The sequence below is a fragment of the Vanessa tameamea genome, chromosome 13 (assembly GCF_037043105.1).
Source record: "Vanessa tameamea isolate UH-Manoa-2023 chromosome 13, ilVanTame1 primary haplotype, whole genome shotgun sequence".
NCBI lineage: Eukaryota > Metazoa > Arthropoda > Insecta > Lepidoptera > Nymphalidae > Vanessa > Vanessa tameamea.
In genome coordinates, this window is record NC_087321.1 from 6,298,739 (window position 1) to 6,319,115 (window position 20,377).

Sequence of the window (20,377 nt, forward strand, 5' to 3'; positions counted from 1 at the left end):
CTAGGTACACAAACTAAACTAGGTAAACGTAGGAACACTTGATTAAAAAAAATAAGTTACATAGATATTAAAAAAAAAATTGAAATAGTTATCTTTCCAATAAGATACTTAGAGATTGTTAAACATGATACAATATTTTAATATTGATAATGATTGATGAATAAAACACTAATAAACAATAAACACTCAAAAAAACTATGAATAAAAGATGAGACAGCTATTAATTTACATTGATATCATTTATATCACTACAGAACAAAACTGAAGACCTGACAAAATGTCTAAATATTATTTTTTATCAACAATGCATTAATTATCTAGAAAGAAAATATAACTTCAAATACTTATTTGTCAAATTGAGAGAATTTATGAGGACGATGTCTTGTAGCGGACCTTCCAAATTCAAAAGTATATTAAGCTGAACTTAAATCGTCATTCATAGAATCCTTTTTAAAAAAGTCCAACCATGTAGGTCACATTGCCATAAAAATGTGTCCAGTAATAAAACTTCATTGGATATAAATAAAAAAGTGGTCCGTCAATAACTTTCGCTTCCGAAAAAAATATCTGTGGATCTGTTATTCCTCATTCTGTGACTGGCTTGCTGGCCTGTGACCAAAAGCGGATTGCATAATTGCGATTGGATAAATGCGTATTTTTTGCTTAACCATTCGATATTTTTACGATCTATCAATTTGTTGTTTCATCGCCTGTATTTTGCATTTTTATGAGATTTTGATTTGATGTCTTGTTTTAGAAGTCAACATGATGTATTTGATAAATATTAATTTAATAGAAAAATCATAAAAATGCTAATCATTTTTATAAATTATTTTATTTTAATTTGTCATATTGAAACATTAAAAAATTTTATAGGTATAGACTCAAAGAATTTGCGCTATAAACGAGTTTGATAGGAATTCAATATAACCGTCGATCACTATGTGTATCAAAAAAAAAAAAATATTGAACTATTTCTTGTAAAAATTGGCAAATACGTCTTGCCGCCACCTATTGTATATTGATAGTAATACCACAGAAACCTTCACGCAAAGATACCACTTCAACTACAAAGTTTTCAACTCATTATTAAACGTGTTAAATATTTTTATATTTTTTCTTTTTTTCTATTTGATATTTGCTTTGGTGTTATTGTTGATTATTAAAGCCACATTTAATTTTTTAGTAGACTAGTTTTTTCGATGTATGATATCTATAATAATTTAATATAAAATAAAATATAAATGAATTATGTTACAAACTACTGCGCAATATCTAGGCAGTCGATACAATTTATGGTTCAATGGGCCACACCGTGAAGCATCCTATAGTTCCTAATCGACACTGACCATAGAGGTCATTTCATGGTGACGTGACCTTATAAACTGACATAACATATCGAATTCCAGATTGATTACCGTAGTGGTCACCTTTAATGGCTTCAACGGTAAAGGTCGGTGGATCGATTCCAACTTATGAGATTATCTTGTGTTTACCTTTAAAGTTATCAGGTTATCAAATGAAATTTTTTAACCTACTTTTCTTAAAAGCATGACTCATTTGGAGTGCACCACTTGGTAGATGGTGTCAATTATGAATCTGAACTATAATAGGTATCATTATTAAAAATCTTACCGGCACGATTCAGAAACGAGAATTAATAAATTAGCGCCAAATACGTTAAACCGCTTAAGATATTAGGACATATGTAGCTACATATTTGTATTTTTTTGTGTAAAGTCGATGTCCGTTGTAAAGGTAACATACATACGTACCTACTCAATATAAATGCCGATATATTTTACCACTAAAGTAAGTCAAATCTGATAACGGTTATGAATATTGCTTGTAACTTAAGTTTTATAAATAATTAACTTATTTAATTATTTACAAAACTTAAGTAGCGACGCAATTATTTATATAGTATCGGCCTCCTTAATCGGACCCTAAAAATAAATTATTCAAATCGAACTACTAATGACACAAGCGCATTCAACTCTCGAACTCGCTAAGCCGTATAATATAAATATACATTTACATATAAATAAAATAATACACTAAATATAAAATATACATACCGTATATGTATTATATTAACGATAATCAAAGATTTCAACCAAATTTTCGACACCGTAAAATAAATGCAACCTTGGAGTTTATCTTGCACCAGTTCGCACTTACCCATCAGACTATAAGAGTTACAGAATAGCGAGTACAACAAGATTATATAATATTATTTAACTTCGTAAGTGTACCGTACTATCTATATAACTATTTCTAGTGGTTTACACAAAAATAGATTTATACTTCTTAATTCTAACTTACCGTTGCCAGAGCATCTTCATACGTGGTCGGACTTTCGGGTAAAACGGACTTGGTATCCGTATAAACAGCTGTGCTTGGCATGTCAGCGCATTACTGGCTATCTGAAACAAAATATAAATGATTATTTCATCTATTCTTATTAATACAGGATGGACACTTGCCAGAGAAAGTGGTTATCCGGCACGGCACGGCAATAGTGGTTTCTTTCTAATACGCATTTGATGTTTGAAATCGATAAAAAAAACTTAATGGTTTTATCGACTCTTTCAATCCGGTCAGTGTTATTATAACATTATTTATTACAAAATGAAAACTCGGGTTCGCTCGGGTAAAATAAATTAAACTAAACAAATACTTTTCATATAACATATAACTTTTTCATAAACGTCGATCTTTAATATATATTTATAAGTTTCCAACGACTCTACCTTACCCCCACATGAAATTATTATTTGGAACGCACTTTCTGAACGCCACCGTAAACGTCAAACATGGCCGCTCGTTAAACTGTCATGTCATTGAATTTTATAGAATATATTAATATCGAAATATCTCGATTATACGAATTTTGGAGATATATGTTGTCGACTAAAAAAAACATTATTTTTTAACGATCTATAATTATGGTTAGGTTTCGGTCCATCGTAGACCTGCTCGAAATTATTATAGATAGATTTGCATTGTTTATAAGACCGCAATATTTATATGTCACTTTTAAACTTAGAATTTTTTGTGTTAATATCTTCCACACATTATTCTACAGATAAAAAATCCTAAGTTCAGTTGTAAGTCGAAACGTAATGAATATAATAGATAAATATTTCAAATATCGGTTCAAAATATAATGTACTTAATAAATAATTACTATTTCTAAAATATAACATTTGATCAATTAATTTTATCGTTTAGTATTACTTGACTTGAACTTACCCTATCGTATTAAGTAACTATCAATACGATGGAATACTTAATTATATAAAAAATATATTTACTTGACGCTCACTCTGCTATGCCTCCTAGTAGTAACTATTAATAATATTTATACAATGATTCTATTTAACGATTATGTATAACCTCTCATACATATTGGTAATTAGAACTTCATAGTAACCTACATACAGTATCATTAATTTAAGTTATTAATTATGAAACATGCAATAAAATTTAAAATGATAAATCAAAATTAACTACATATATTTATTTTGAAATTATGTACTAAACTACTTCCTTCGTGTGTTATTATTTTATAATATACTAGATTCCGCCCGCAGGTCCACCCGTGTGTAAGTGGGGAGGGCAGGGGGGTAGCAGGTCCATTAGGTGGTACCCAATGTTTTTTCTGCCTCGTTTGTCTGGTGGCTAGATATATGTCAGCAGATATAGGTCAGGCCGATAAAAAGTTATAAGGGTTTTTCTATCGAAAAATCCTCAGCAACCGCCCGAAATCTGGAAGTTGAAAGTGTGTACACTCCCGGGTTTCGGAAAACAAGTAAAGCTGTTGGTCCTGCGCTTAAACTCTTTCCGGTCTTGTTGTCTGGTGTCCCTTTACATTGAACGCCGTGGCCAAAATCGGACAGGACAAAGTAATTACGTCCTTTTCTGTATCCCGAAAACGCATATGTATAATTTCAAGATGGTGGGTTGAGTAAATAAGACGAGAAAGTAAAATATTAGTTAGGGTCACTCTAGAGATCTCGCCTCACTAGCGTCTCGTTCAAATCAACCGTTAAATATAAAAACGTTTCATGAGTGAAGTAATCGACGTTGAAGACTTACTCTAGTCGCGCCTAAAAAAGTATACTTTAAAAAATATTTTGACCTTGGGGTAGTAGTGCAAAATTTCATTAAAAGTATAGTTTTTACCTCGCCTTATTTTCTCCACGGTTGACATTAGGGTAGACGGGAAATGCTGCTAGCATTCTTGCCACAATTCCATGCGGCCACGATGAGTGTAACTATTTTTAATTTTGATTTATGTATAATGAATTACTGTTAATAATTCTTATGTAAAAAAAATTATATCCTATATAAAATAAATATTTATTCTAAAATAATAATTACTTAACAACCTATTCTTTTGGTATTCAGAAATGTGGCAATGTGTAAAAACTAAAATTTACATGATTAACATTTTTAATACGTTGTAAATACAAGTTTTTAATTAATTTATTAACATAAATTAAAACTCACTAGACCCGTTTATTAGTTCAAATAGGGTTATAAATATTTGTTACGTATTACGACTATAAATTGTGCATTAATATTACGAAGTATTAGTACAATTTTAATTATTTTATTAATTTCCTCAATGCTATTTTGAAGAATAATCTTCTATATTAATGTCATTGAGCAAACCTAGATAAATAAATAAATGTAGGTGTTTATACAATTTCTAGGATTGAACGAATTTTCCTCACTGAATAAGGTAGTTTATTTAAATTGAACAGTGAAAACATCAGTACACGCCACAGGTAATACGCACTATGTTTCAATTCGTGATGGCGCACATGACATGTCAAAACATAAGTATTGTTATTTATTGCGCATGCGTTTTTAAACAATCCTCAACAGATATAATTATGTCGACTATTTTTGTACTATTGGTTATTATTCGCAATATTTTCGTACTATTGGTTACTGTCAGTACCAAACCTTTAACATTATGCAACCGCTACTGATCAAACAACAAACAAAGAAGCCGCGTCAAAAAGAGACAGTAAATTTTAATTTAAAAAAAAACTTGCTGACAATCTGTGTATTACATACAAATAACAAATTTCATATATATACTTATATTTATTGTGTATACATTTAAACATTCTAATGATAAAAAATAAAGTTGTAAAATCCTCGTTGGCCTGTTGTATTGCAGATAATGTCTCGAGTCAACTTACAAAAGTTCGTCAGTTGTCAAGAAATTATCAGTGTAAGCCTAAAATAAAAGTTGGCGGTACTACAGTTCCTTTCTTCGGATAGCAATATCCTAATTATCTTTAAGATAAAGAGAATAGAAAGCGCACCGGTGTGCACACACTTGTATACTCGTAAAGTAAGGTCAGTAGAAGAATAATCACTCCATACAAATTAAAAAAATAATAATTATTAAATTTGATCAGTCTAAGAAATACTCATTAACATTTTTTGTACTTAGTTGTATAAATAAAAATAATACTCAAAATGAACATAAATGTGTAAACAACATTTTTAACATTGTATAACATCGTAACTGTACGATGTCTCGAACCGATATACGTTTGACCTTGTCATTAGTGTAGTTAGCGTCGCTATACGTCAACTGAGTAAATACTATCATAATGACATATTATACAGTCACAAAAATTCTCTAATATAAGTATTTATGTAAATATTTCAATTGATATTTATTTAGTAATAAAATAGATTATTTTATGGAAAAAAAATTGTAACTAACAGAACCATCAGTTGCCCAGGGAATATTTTATAGTAGCACACAGGTATGCTATCCATTTCCATACTATTGAAGTGTAGCAATTACCTACTGTATATTTCTAGCTGCACTCTTAGACTATATATTGCATATGTATGTGCATTATCAACAGTTACAAGTGCTCTCCGAAGTACGAGAGTAAACGTCCATCATCCAAAATTAATCAAAAATATCAATAGTTTTTTAGTTGACTGCACACCTTGGGAATGAAATGATCGCCTCCAGGCTGTTTCAAATAACTAAAATATAATTATTATTGTACATGCAAAATGGAAAAAAAAAAAAAATATCCCGCTGAGTTTCTTTCGCCGGTTCTTCTCAGGTCCGAGGTGCTAAATTCCGAACCGGTGGTAGATTTTTGACAATCAATAAGCAAGTGTAAACACTTCTATATTGAATAAAGATTTTTGATTTGATTTGATTTGATTTCTTCGACTCGTTTTGAGTCTCATATGACTACAACATCATTGCGTTGTTCTTGCGATATCCATACGCAATGGTAATACATAGACGTTGAGCTCTACCCAACTTTACATTGAAATGGTCATAAATTTGTAACTTCTTTTTTTTAAAGTATTTTATTATACCACTAGAAACAAAGCGTATAAGGCATATATTATATAATGCCTCCATGATGACGTATCTCATAAAAAGTTTGATAATTTATTGCAGTGATTTTCTTTTTTAGATCATGTAGAATATTCGAAAAACTAAGTTAAGGGTTTATTGTGCACGCAATTGAAAACAAACTAAAGTAAGGATAGTATTATAATAAAATAGCATATTAGTTATCTTAAAGTATAATACGCAACGTAAACACATTTTATTTGATGTTTTACGATGTAACAAACCAACAAATACAAGGCCTTGTCGTGAATGTCGCTTGGCGTCGAGTTCGACTAAACAAACACTTACCATACTAGGAATACGCCATGCCGTGACTAACCTGTCTTAACATATCGTACGTTTCACTCGATGTAAGCATATATTCATATTCTTTGAAATATCTATGTAAACCAGATAATGCCTCTGTCATTGCGGTATTTCAATATGTTTTCCTATCTTATTAATATAGTAAGTATTCTCTACATAGTACGCGTACTCCTTACGTCCCTCCGTCTAAACGCATATATTTTTTAAACTAGACAACGGATTTTAATGCAATTTTCATTTTAAACAGTGCGATTCGAGAGAAATCTGTATAACACGCATATTTGAGAAGAAAAAAAGCCGAGAATTTCAACTTTCCTAGTCGATAAAATCCAGAATTTTTTCGTTTATGGTTTTTATTTAATCCAAAAATTGTTTTTATTTTTTGTACTCTTGTGAAATCGGATAGCTGATATCTTATAATTATATAAGTAAATAAATGCTGACAGCCGCATGATCTGATGGATGGTGGTTAATATGATTGCGGCTTCAAATCCGGAAAAGCAAAACTCATGAGCTTTTGTGTTTATAATTCATCTCTTGCTCGACGGCAACAGAGATTATGATGGGCGAATTATAAGATTATAATTTATTATTAATAATAATCATAAGATTCAGAAGAAACTTTGCCAAATGTTCCACCAATAGGCATTCGTGCAGCGTGGTGCAATAAGCTCCATGTAATTTGTACATGGAATAAATTAAAATCTTTGTTTAAATTCACGATCAGATTAATAAGTCTTGACGCAATATCAATATAAATAAGTATTTCATTCTTTTATTTTTTTCAATCGTAACATTGAATCTAATTGAGAACTATAATATATTTTTTCGTCTATATTTTCTTTAGTATGAAAACTCAATATTCACTTATAATACCAACAGCATTTGATTTATACTTTAGTTCAATATAAATACATTCTTGAACAATACTGTCATAATAGGTTTTACATCATAATCTTTACACGGAAACAGCTAACCTTTGGCACTAAAGACGCTTTGACGTATCGCTTCCTCGATATGTTGATGCACGTGTATGCAATAAAACATAGCTTACTGGAGAGATGAGGAGATGTACATAAAGATCATAATTCCCATACTGTTGTAAGGGAAACGGGCGCAACAAACCAAAACACAAAAGAGAGAGATGAAGATATTTCTTATCTGTTTTTATCGAAATTCCAACAAAATACTATCTCTTTCTTTAGGTATTTATTTAAAATACTTTTTAAAAAAAGGTATATTTTATGATCGAATTCATTTTCACTAATCGCTAAAGCCTGTATGACACTACCCTGCGATGATTTGGTCTTAACGGGTCATAATTTTGGTTATAATTGCTGACTTTCGTTTTCATGTGTCTCTATTTTCTATAGGTTGATTGTATTAAACAAGGAGTTTGATTCTAATTTGATTATGATTTTCCGTCTTATTGATGGTAGGACTTTGTGCAAGCCCGCCTAAGATAGGTACCATTAACTTATCATATATTCTACCGCCAAACAGCAAAGTATTTTTGTGTTCTAATTTTAAGTAAATATAATATATTATGTAGTCTGGTATGGAATTAATCGATTATCAAATGTTATATCGCCAATAAGGAAACGCCAAGCTCACCCTAGAACGGGAACAATAGCCCTAAGGGCAAATATCGAACCTCTAACTTCTACATCGAAAGCACACCATACACTCGTATTATAATCAATTCAAGAATAATAGTTTAGTAGCCAAATCAATAAACTGTCATGTCTTAATGACTTTGTTTTATTAAAACTACAAGTAATATTATATTGAAATGATTCACGATTCTTCAAACCGTGACTGCTTGTATCATTAAATCCTAATACTCGAACACAATATATGAAATGTATTTCGGGGGTTTTTTTATTTCCTTCAGAAACGGAGCAACTTAGTTATATGATAGTCAGTATTTGTATGATCTTCTAAAAAAACTCGCGGTAGAGGCTGCATACTCTCATTCTTCTTATGTATATTGTCTTACAATACATTGTCAAAAAACAACTACGTAAGTTAACGTTACACTATAATATACATAAACCTTCCTCAATACGATATAATATACTAATAACAAAACAAACAAGCACTTCTATTTTCATCAAAATATACACAGATAAAAAATAAATAATAATACTATGTACAAATATACACCAGCGCAATTATAAACACACCACACCGCATACATCTGGTTACAGCACTTAAATTACTAAACACTATCCAAATAAAGTACGTACGAATTATTGCGATGTAATTTCACAATACTATAAGGAATGTGAAGTATTGAAAATGGTCCAGGCGTGTCTCTCTTGTTTACAGAAACTTGCGTAGGAGTATCAAACTTAGCCAACTGTGTATAAACACAAACATTATAAAACTGCGAGAAGTGTTTCATTTATAGCGCAAGATATTTCGCATAAAAACTTTATCTTACATTTTCAATACGTTTGTTTTAGAAGCAAAACATTATTTTAATCTCAATACATACATACTCAAAAATTGTACTTCATATTAAATCAGTAGCTGACGAAGTTGGTATTATTACATTACATACATAATAGCTTATAATAGCCTGTAAATTTCCCACTGCTGGGCTAAAGTCTTCTCTCCCTTTGAGGAGAAGGTTTTGGAGCATATTCCACCACGGTGCTCCAATGCGGGTTGGTGGAATATACATGTAGCAGAACTCCATTGAATTTAGACACATACAGGTTTCCTCACGATGTTTTACTTCACCGCCGAGCACGAGATGAATTATAAACTAAGCACATGATTTTTTTTTCTTTAATTGCATGGCTATAAAGTTGAATTATAGATACAAGAATTGCCATAAAATGAAAACGCATACAGGCTAAAGCAAACCACGTGATACCTAAGGACAGGCAGTTGTAAATATCACTATCTCGAAAAGTAATTATTTAATAAATCTCCACACCACTTCGATGCTTTCCGAACAAGTTTGATAGCTATCAACATTTATATAATTAAACTATACCATTAACACATATGTACATTATTAGCACATACGTATAAACAAGACATTGCGTCACGGCGCTTCGAAACCCATAGATGGTCAAACAGTTGCCTCTTGAGATGTGTATGAAAGGTTAATTATACGATTCATCGAACAATTTGACCGTGAAGGCTACACTTGCGTTAATTTACTAGCTATTTCGTAGTAAGCACTATCTATTTACATACCCATTCAAAAGATTTGATTGGGTTTTAGACGATTTTAAATAATGAGATGTTGTTTATTATTTTAGATTTATAGAGGGAAAGAAAATTTATAATCAGATCTGGTTTTTGCAGATTCTTAACTTGGAATTTCCAAATTTAGGAATAAGACCTATTAGACTAGAAATGAAACAAATATCCATCAATTATACAGTATCGATTCAATTTTATTATGAGGTCTGATTCTGGACACTAGGTTTGTCTTAAGGGAATATATGTTAACGCTGTTGCAAGGCGCTCAAAGATAAATTCTGGAAAGCTATGTCAAATTGAGCAAAAGTTTCGTATTAATACACAACCAAATAAAACGGTCGCCATTTCCGTTTTTAGGTAATTGACAATTTTATTTGCAATTTCATTTTATTTGTGACCTGGAGAGTCGTGACTTGAGTTTATTATAACAAAAACAGTCTTATTCGTTTAAAAGAACAACTGAAATTTTAAAAGTAGCCTTTATTCATAATATATATATATATATATATATATATATATATATATTCTACTTAAACATCCCTCGCATTACTTCCCATTATATAGAACGCAAAAGAATCCATCATATCGAGATTATCATTGTTATACATCACCATCAGGAATCGAGTAAAAGATTATACATATGTCACGATAGACGCCCTCAGTTCAATAGAAAAATAAAGAATATTATTTGTGCTCATTTCTAATTTTATGGAATATTTTATTGGTTTTATTAATTATATAATAGTTAAAAAATGTATTATAACTTCTAATCTCTAATTATTGCTTATATATATTTTATATTTTTAATACATAATGTGCATTATGATAGTGCATGGTTTTTGCCAAGATAATTTTGAATTGTAATTTTTTTTATTTTGATGTAATATTGTATCTACTGTTGGTTGTTCTAATAAAAATAAATAAATAATAATGATATACTTTTATAAATGTAGTAGAAAGAAAAATAAAAAAAACAATTAAGTTTTGACAATAAAATAATGTACGACGATAATCCTTACAAAATTAAAATCACTACAGAAATAAAAACATTGATTGTACAGGTATATATGAGAATATTTACTAATGTAATGTTGATGAAGATTTCATCTAGCACTAATTATTTAAATTATAATAAAACAATGATCGTAACAAAACTGTATCCATCTTTTAATCGTTCTCTAACAATCTATTGTGCCAATTCCTAGAAATCGCAATAAAATGCCAATAAATACAGAAACACAACCATAATTACGTATGCTGGACGAATATGTGAGATCTGTTTACAAAATCTCGTCGAACGTTCATATCAGATTTTGGTACCATAAATAATTCATGAGTCTTCGATAACACAATTGAGGTTTATGGAATCAATATTTATGGTTACCGTTGAGAAAATATTTATATACTCAACGCTTTAGAGATAGCTCTATTCGAAAGAATAATAAAAATATTAAGAACTTACAGTTAAGAATTTATCACTTTTATTAATTAAAATTTTATGATGTTTAAAACTCTAAAATCCACTTAAATTATTCAAGATTTTTTACTAAAACAAACTTGATTTATGTAAAAAATCAAATATATAAAAAACTTTAAAATATTTTTATTAGATTTATTCGCAATAAAAAATGTATTTAATTTATTCATTATATATCACAGTATTGAAGTTATTTTAATTCTTTGAGTGCTTTTTTTCAAAACGCTAAATTTAATTAAAGATAAGTATGAAGGATAAAAGGAAAGGCAAATAAAGAACCTTGTTTCAAATTCCCTGTTTTCAGATATGTATATTGGTAATAACTACATATGCTAGTATTTAGTAAGTGGCTATTAAGTATTAGAATCTTCGGTATCTGTGGTGGATATAAAAAATTGACAATTTAAATAAAGTTAATATTCCACATTACTGACAGAATATTTTGCGCTAAACTAGCAGAGCTACACGCCAGAATGCCTCATCGGACACGGCGCGTCACACTCTGATGGAGTGTGCCGCATGAGGGCCCCAGACGACAGTCCCTGGTGACGCCAGAAATCTCTTGCTGCTGTGCATGACGTTAATCACGTTCCGCAGCGAGAGATCTCCAGCTTCTGGATCTGAGTCTCTTTCTGTGAAAGAGTCATGTCACAAAAGAAGGCTGCGGAGCGGGAGCGTAAGGATGTTGCATCCGCTGACCCGCTCCAACAAAAAAGTCTAGAAAGACCGCTGCAAGCGTCCCGATAGTTCTCGTTACCCCGGGAAACTCTCAAGCTTCAAGGGCCTCCCTAAAAGGCGGAGTGGGTACCGCTGTTTTTTCAATGGGTATTCACATATCTTCACTTCAAGGAGGAAACGCGTCAGAGCGTTTTTCCAACGAGATAAATGAGAAACAAAAAAACGTACCCGCGTGTTAATGTTAAAAGGATAATAAAATACACTTTATATGTATGCTAAAAGTAAAATGAAGAATAAATAAAACATTCTAATATATCTTTGTTATCGTATAATCTGTTATTTTGTACTGTTATACAAATGTTTCACGCTAATTTATTGTATTTATAAGATTATTTAATATAAAAGACTCTTTTACTGTAATATTATCCTCTGTGGCCGACGGTTTTGCCGCGTTACATTTGCATAATCACATATAATAATGAAATATTCTAAAACCAAACAACATTAATGTATCTCATTCTATATCAATTACGAAAAATCTTACATGCCTAAATAGTGATAAACATATATGTTTATACAACACCTTATTTGTTATAACTTTTGGTACAGACAAGTGATTTAAAAAAAAGCGTTACTTTAATAAAACATTTTTGATGATTACCTCCGGAAATACAATCAGACGAACATAAAACAGTGGTTGTTTTAGTATTATTTTAATAACTTCCAAATATCCATATTAAACTAAATAACTCCGTTATTTTGGTGACTTCAGGCAGAGACTTCCAATTTATTTATTTGTATTTATATTTTAAGTAAATTTCCACGATTATATTTATTTATATAGGTCTTCTCATAAAGGTAAAAAAAATAATAAACTGTAATAAACGAAAGTTGACGATATAATTTTAAGCTAACGAAAGAGCAAGATAAAGTTTATAACTGTGAATGCATATAAAAATTGTTTAAATAAAATGTTACAAACGTTGTATTTGATGAATGGTTAAAAAAAATTATAAAGATATATTTATTGATTAATTCCTCAAAGTCAAATACATTATAAAAAACCCTTGTAAGAATACCAAGCTATAGATAAAAAATATATGAGATACAGCGTATGACTTCATTCCATAAGTAAAACTAAAATCAGCTAATATGAAATAAGTACTTGGAAAAAACACCAAACAACTAGATTTAAAGATAGAAGGCATGCTCGGCTATGTTTATTTATTTTTTAAACCGTAGTCCTTTAATTTACGTTCCAACTTCAGGTTTGTATACCACTGAACCTATCATTTTAATTAAAAAAAAGTATTTATTTTTAGTATTGTTTATTTTTTCAAATTGTTTTAATCATTAATTTTTAATTTATCTAATATTGACTTGACTTTAAGTCAACGTAAAAATATTAATTTTGTCCTAAAACTAAATAAATCACCATTAAGTTTATAAACAAAAAAAATAACGCGTAGAATTTCGAAGCATTGTATGCTTCGAAATTCTTTATTTTAATGCAACATTCAAAACACTTAAGTTATAGTAGCCGCCATTTGTCACTGGTCAGTAAGACAAATGCTTTGAGGAAATATCCTCCAGTAGAACAATAACCAATATATTATCTAATTCACATGTCCTTAACTGACACTTAGTTATTCGCTTGATGTCACTAACCTATGTCCTTACAACTCGGTCAAGATCCCATATTCGCGTTAGTAAAATTTTTCCTCATATTTTGTATGCTATGACGTTACAACTGCCGATTCCGACATCTTATAAAACCTTTTTTTAATATTGAAATATAGATACATATTTTTAGATGAGAATATATAACACGGGCCGTAATTAAGTATAAATATAAGTGTAATCATTGTTAACAGCAATTGCCAAAAAAGATCCATAAGAGTATCTTTCGCCGGTTCTTATCAAGTCAAGGGTATTTCATTACGAACGTTGGTTGATTGATGAGTATCTATATTCTATAAAGATTTAAAATTTGACCAGTATGAAACGAATAGAATATGTGTAAACTAACCGTTACTATAATATTATTGTCATAATAATAAGCGAAATGTATTCACTGGAATTATGATTAATGTGATCTACTAAGTACAAAGTCAGTGCTATATGCCGAGATACTGACTCACTCGTGTCCGCCTACTGGACAGATGACTGAACCTCATTACCATTGTAGTATAGAAGCAGCTGTCACAACAATACATGTTCACTTGTCATAAGCACAAAAATCTACATATTATCCTTGAGTGAAAACTTTAATGAAATTCGAATGTCTTCTATTTTTATACTGCGACTTAAAGTTTTTTAAAATAAACAACTTAAAATTCATTTTATTCGAGATTTAATGAGAATAATAGTATGTTACAAAGCGGTGTTTACTTTTTATCTCGTTGACTAATGATTTTAAGTTATGAGCCAATTAAATAAGTACCTTGTGATTATAAAACGGCAATATTTTATTATATTAATAGCAACTAAATATTCATATGCTTAATATGTGTTTATTCAGAAAAAACATCTATAATGAGGACCAACACTGGCATGAACTCTAATATACATACAAACATTATGTCTAATAAAATTCTATAACATGTGTGTGAAACCGGAATAGAATCCGAGGTGGAATAAGTTTCAAACTCTCTCCTCGATATTAGAGCCTTTAGGATTTTGGCCAAAATTATAGGATCCTTACCGCGGCAGTAGAACATTTACAAGTACTAAATTACTTACTAATTATATTAACAACATTCTAGTTATTTTTTAACAGGATAGTTTCTATTATCAGTATTTTTTTTTATAAAATTCATTTATAATTAATTCCAAGGAAAGAATGCTAGAAAACGTAATACTGACAGACGCGATCGTGATGTGACTATTAGTTTTTTGTCGTTATAATTGTAATACTAAGCACGTTAAAGCTCTTAATGCGATAGAATACAAAGATAGTCATTTAAACACATACACGTAATAATGTTACCGAGAAATTGATATAAATAAAAAAAGCAAAAAAAATTGTGAGAGAGCGATCAGAACTGTCAACATTACAACGTCAACAAACGCAGGACCTATGACTCGACGTAATTTCCAGGCACGATAATGCTAACACTGCCGTCTTCCAAACTTCGGGTGATTACTTGATTGAAAAACCTAGTTACATTTTATTTAAAAATCGAGTTCTTTTTTAAAATAAAACAGTCTGGATTTTTAGAAATATATCAAATGCTTATTGTACAAGTACTTTGAATAAAATTGCATAATTGCATTCTATAATTCTAGTTTTCATGACATGCGTGAAAGAAGATACACTAACGAACATACATATAGTATACTTAAACAGAGCAAAAATCCTAAAAAAAAAATTAAAAAGAGACGAATGGTTTTGATCATAAATACACATATACCCATATAAGTCATTTGGCAATGACAACACGGGTTTCCGAATTCCGAACGTAGAGGTCATTCCGCAAAATACCCAGTAGGATCACACGACAACCTCGTGTTTGTACTTGTTGGATCCACGCCAACACGTGACATGAATTACTAATAACAAAAGACATTTCAAACGTCAATATATTTTCATAGCGAATTCCATATTGGATCTAAATATCCGGCTACTAATGGATATAGCTATCTCATATATAAGGCAAGGTTTGTTTAGGAATTTCAGTAACGTTTCCAAACCATATTCTTTGTAATAGTAATTAAGTAGGTACTAATAATCAAGGTACGTTAAAAATACTTTAAAAGTCTAGCCTTCACATGCAATATTTAGTAAGTAAAATGCAACAGCTACTTATACTATTTTAATTGGTGTGGCCAGTAACAAAAAATATAGCAATTTATTTCTAACTAGCTTATGTCTGTCATTAATGGTAATACTTCTTATTTTTGATAATTGTTTACTACATTTTTTTTTTATATTTAGTAAAGGACTAAGGGATATGTGGCCTGTATCAAACGACGGTTAGCACAAAGATCAAATACAGGAGATAATAGTAAGTATAACATTTATTTAAATTTATAAAGAATATCATTATTAAATTATTTATTTACATGTAAATTCATACTTATATAATATTTTACTGTGTAAAATTTGTTTGCGCTTCAATACTGATATCAAAAAAACGAAGACAAGGTCGACGTGCGGTCAGCTGACCTGGCCATGGAGAAGGTCCTCTATTAAACGATAATTATAAAATCTTAAATCAATATCTTGCTTCATGTAATAATGCAATATACAAATATTATTTATACTTTATTTTAATTTAATTTTAATATAATAATATTTTTACTTTAGTTCATAAAAAGTGAGGAAAATATGTAAAGTTATTCTTATTTTTACATTTACAATATACAATCAGCTGTTTTTGTAATCTTTGTTCATATTGAATGAATTTGTTTTCACTGATAACGATAATTCTATCCACCTAATCAATAACATTACAAAATATACAAGGAAAATACGAACAAGAAGTGATTCGTTTTATTTAATTACAAAGTTAATAATGTATTTTTCATGAATTGATTCTATTTAAATATGTATCGATTAAAATCAAAAAATTATTACTGTAAATTCAGTCATTATGTATACTAATAAACGTGGAGACCTTTTAATGCCTCATTGAAAAAACTACACCGAATTTAATACAATTTATACCAGAAGGTGCAGCGCGGTCCGGAGAAGGTTTTAGCATATACTATTATTATATAAGTAACGTGTCAAGGGTGTCAAGGGATCGTGGGTGAATCAAAGTAATCCTGTCAAATTCTCAGTACCTTCACACTGACATTGAGAATTAATTTTAATATAGGAATTAAGCTTGGGGGTCAAAAATATATGAGTGTTGAAATTTAAAATGTTTCCAGTCCGGAGGTTTGAAAATCACCTAAAGGCGGTCCTGGGCCTAAATAACTCTTCGGTCGTATCGGATTATTAGAGTGAGAGAAAAGAGTGCATCTTTGTTTTTGTGCTCACACTTGTTCACTCTAATATCACCAGCGCAGTGAACTCCATTCCACTCCATTCAGAATGTCCACTGGGGTCAAAATCGGTCAGAAGAACGTCATTGATTTATTTAAAATCAGCGAAGGGTTTTAAAAATACGACACTTCTCTTTAAAATATCTAACAAAACGCTTGTTATCTGTTCCTAAAACAGGTAACAATTTAGCGAGGTTAATAAGCTCTCAGATGTTCGCAGGTATCGCTATAAAAGTAAAACATACTGAGGTCCTTATGAGGTAAATAACCTCGACCAAAAAAGGTATGAGTCAATATTGAAGCCTTCGATTGCATATTCCTTTATGTAATTCATCTGATTAACTTGATTGCAGCCATAATATAATAATTAATGCGGTAGTTATTTCTAAGTAGATACTTACAGCTGTCATTTCATAAAAGATAAATGTATAAAGTTACCCGCTGTACTGGCGAAAATAATAATTCATTAATAAAAAATAAATATTCTTTTTTATTTTTATTTATGCCAATTTTTTTTTAATGTGAAATGGGTAAATAATTAAAATCTAATTAATATTGTTAACAATCCAAATACAGATTAAAAATATTCTATATAATTAGAAAAGATCAATGATTCAGACGTAACAGTTATTATTAAATAACATTAAATTTGTAACCGATCAACAAAAACTCGCGTAGGCGCATCACTGACAAATAAAAGCTGTCATTATTTTACAATCTAACATAATGACGCCTCCGCAACGTACTTCTTATGTTGTTTTTTTCATCCATTGTAACGATTACATCGAGAATTTTATATGAGTTTTTTAATAATTGAATGCCGAACAAGGTATGAGTACCAATCTGTTACATGCTAAGATATTAAATGATAATGAAAATATTTTATGTTCAACTTATAGTAATAAGTAATAATATCTAAGTAACTGCCTATACATACTATTCCAGAAAGTTGCATTTTTAAATACGAGTATAGTCAAGCTTCAGGCTGTGCAAAATAATTAAAATTCAAAATATTCTTTATTTAAATTTGAGCGTTTTACATTATAAAACGATCACATTTATTAATTCATCACCGATTTGAAATGTAGATTCTAATAAACGAACCACAAAGTAAATCATTTTTTTATTTATTACATAGTATAGGCAGGACGGGCGAATAGGCCACTTGATGGGAAGTGGTCAGCACCACCCCTAGATTATAAGAAAAGATACACGTTTATTTTTAAAAGACGTGGTAAAAATAGCTGAAGATGATATCGTCCTGACCCAATTCGGTCAAAATGGCCAATGTCAAGGGCGTACGTAGGACAAATTATAGAGCACAAGTCTGTGCGCAAACACAGATGCACTCTCTAATCCCTCACTCTCACAATCCAATGGGACGGCAAATCTGACACGAACGGAAAGATATCGAGCTTTACGTACTTTCCGATGCACGAGAGTGTACACATTTTTAATTTCCAGACTCTGGGTGAAAATTTTTATATAGAAACCCCCGATAACTTTTTACCGACCCGACCTGGAGTTTGAGCTCAGGACCTCGGGACCTGCGACTTTATCTCGTCATTATACCAACGAGGCAGTAAAAATAGCTTAGACATTAGTTAAATTCCAAAACAAAAAAAGAACAATTGTTCTACGAAAGAATTATAAATTATGCTGTACAAACTGTTATTACGTGTACAACTAACCGCACAATCGACTGTAATTATACCAAAAATTGTAGTTGATACTTAAATCTTACTTAAACGTGAAAACAAAAAACGTTATTACAGTTCGTAGGGTATGATCATTAACCTTAAACTTTATACAATATATACATAAGTATATATATATTATGAACTCATTAATAAGGTATTGAGCCCTGATAATGCAACAAAGAATACGTGCATCTTAACCGAAAATTGCAAGCTCAATTAAAGGAAAGCACCACGATTTTTTCATTTGTTTTTAAAATCTAGTATACGCCAACATGAATTGGAATAGCGATGTGGGTTTTAGATGTCTTATTAAAAGGCTCACTCAAAGTATTTACATAACAGTAGCACTTGACGACTTAAAAGTACTTTTCTATACGTATTTGAATAAGAATCCACTTCCAAATTACAAATTGGCGAAAGTGGTCTTCAACATGTTATCAAATGTAAATGTTCGCTGACAGAAGTGACATTCCATCAATCTACTTATCTTTGTCTGCTTGATGAATTAAAAAACAGTGATTTCGATGTTTCACATGTGACTGCACATGTGAAACATCGAAATTAATGTTTATTGAAAGCGAAAAAAAAAAACAATATATTTTTTTTAATACATAGAAACGCAGTATATAGCTACGCACACACGTGAGAGTGCCGGCGGAAGAGGGGGGCATGTAGACATAAGGGAGTGTCATAAAGTTAGCTGTCATGACATACGAGTCAGTCAAATCTCAAGGCACTCCATTATATATGTTACTGTTAAAATTAAATCTAATGAATAAAGATGATAATCATATCAAATGAACTGTTAAAATCTTCATTAAATTGTATCAATTATTTTTTATTCAAATATTAATTACGATCCAAATCCAATTCTGACTGATACGTGAAATGCAATTGAAATAAAACAAGACGCTTTAAAACATCAACTCTATACAAGATATATTTCAAAAAAACATCGGGACCCTATATTCATTTCTAATGAACAAAAGGTTAGCGCGATTCAGATATTAATTCTTCATAGAAAATAACATTACATTAATACAGTTTTATTACGTCCTACAAGTCAATTAAAATATTCTTAACATTTTTTTGCTGAAAAAAATTAATGATTCGAATTGGAGTTGTTTACATCATAGATACATTTCACATGTTTTATCAAATAGCCATCTCGGCTTTACCATACAGTATGTAATTAATAGACTTTTTACGTAGTTAATTACACCATTAATTAGACAGGCAGCATTTTTTTTCATAACCTCGAGTCTGTCGCCATTAATTTTTAATTAATCCGACTTAATGATAATCGTAATCATTAAATACATATATGGAAGGAGATTCTAAAATACCAGGCCAAACATATATCTATTCTTGCTTCGAAGATTTGCGGAAAACTCACAATTACCAAATATGTACAAGGTTGGTTTTCTAAGACCATATAAGATGCTTAATATGTATGTTTTCAAATGTTAAAAGGTCGGTGAAAATATACCGAAGTGATTTTATTGCAGACCTGATTTTAACCAATCACCAAACTGGAGGGCTGGAGCCAAAAACATTAGCTTCTAGTCGAAGCGATTACTATCG

General features: G+C 30.3%; 1 protein-coding gene across 2 annotated transcripts in view; it reads right to left on the minus strand.

The window, feature by feature from the left end:
• Chas (chascon) overlaps positions 1 to 20,377 on the minus strand; it is a 131,269-nt gene that overhangs the window by 109,590 nt on the left and 1,302 nt on the right. Inside the window, exon 2 of one of the 2 annotated variants that reach the window (XM_026636611.2) lies at positions 2,326 to 2,422. In XM_026636611.2, the coding sequence (XP_026492396.2) occupies positions 2,326 to 2,406 (81 nt within the window). In that variant the 5' untranslated portion in view covers positions 2,407 to 2,422. Of the gene's footprint in view, positions 1 to 2,325; positions 2,427 to 20,377 lie in introns of both variants that reach the window. The other variant, XM_026636609.2, reaches the window with a different exon arrangement.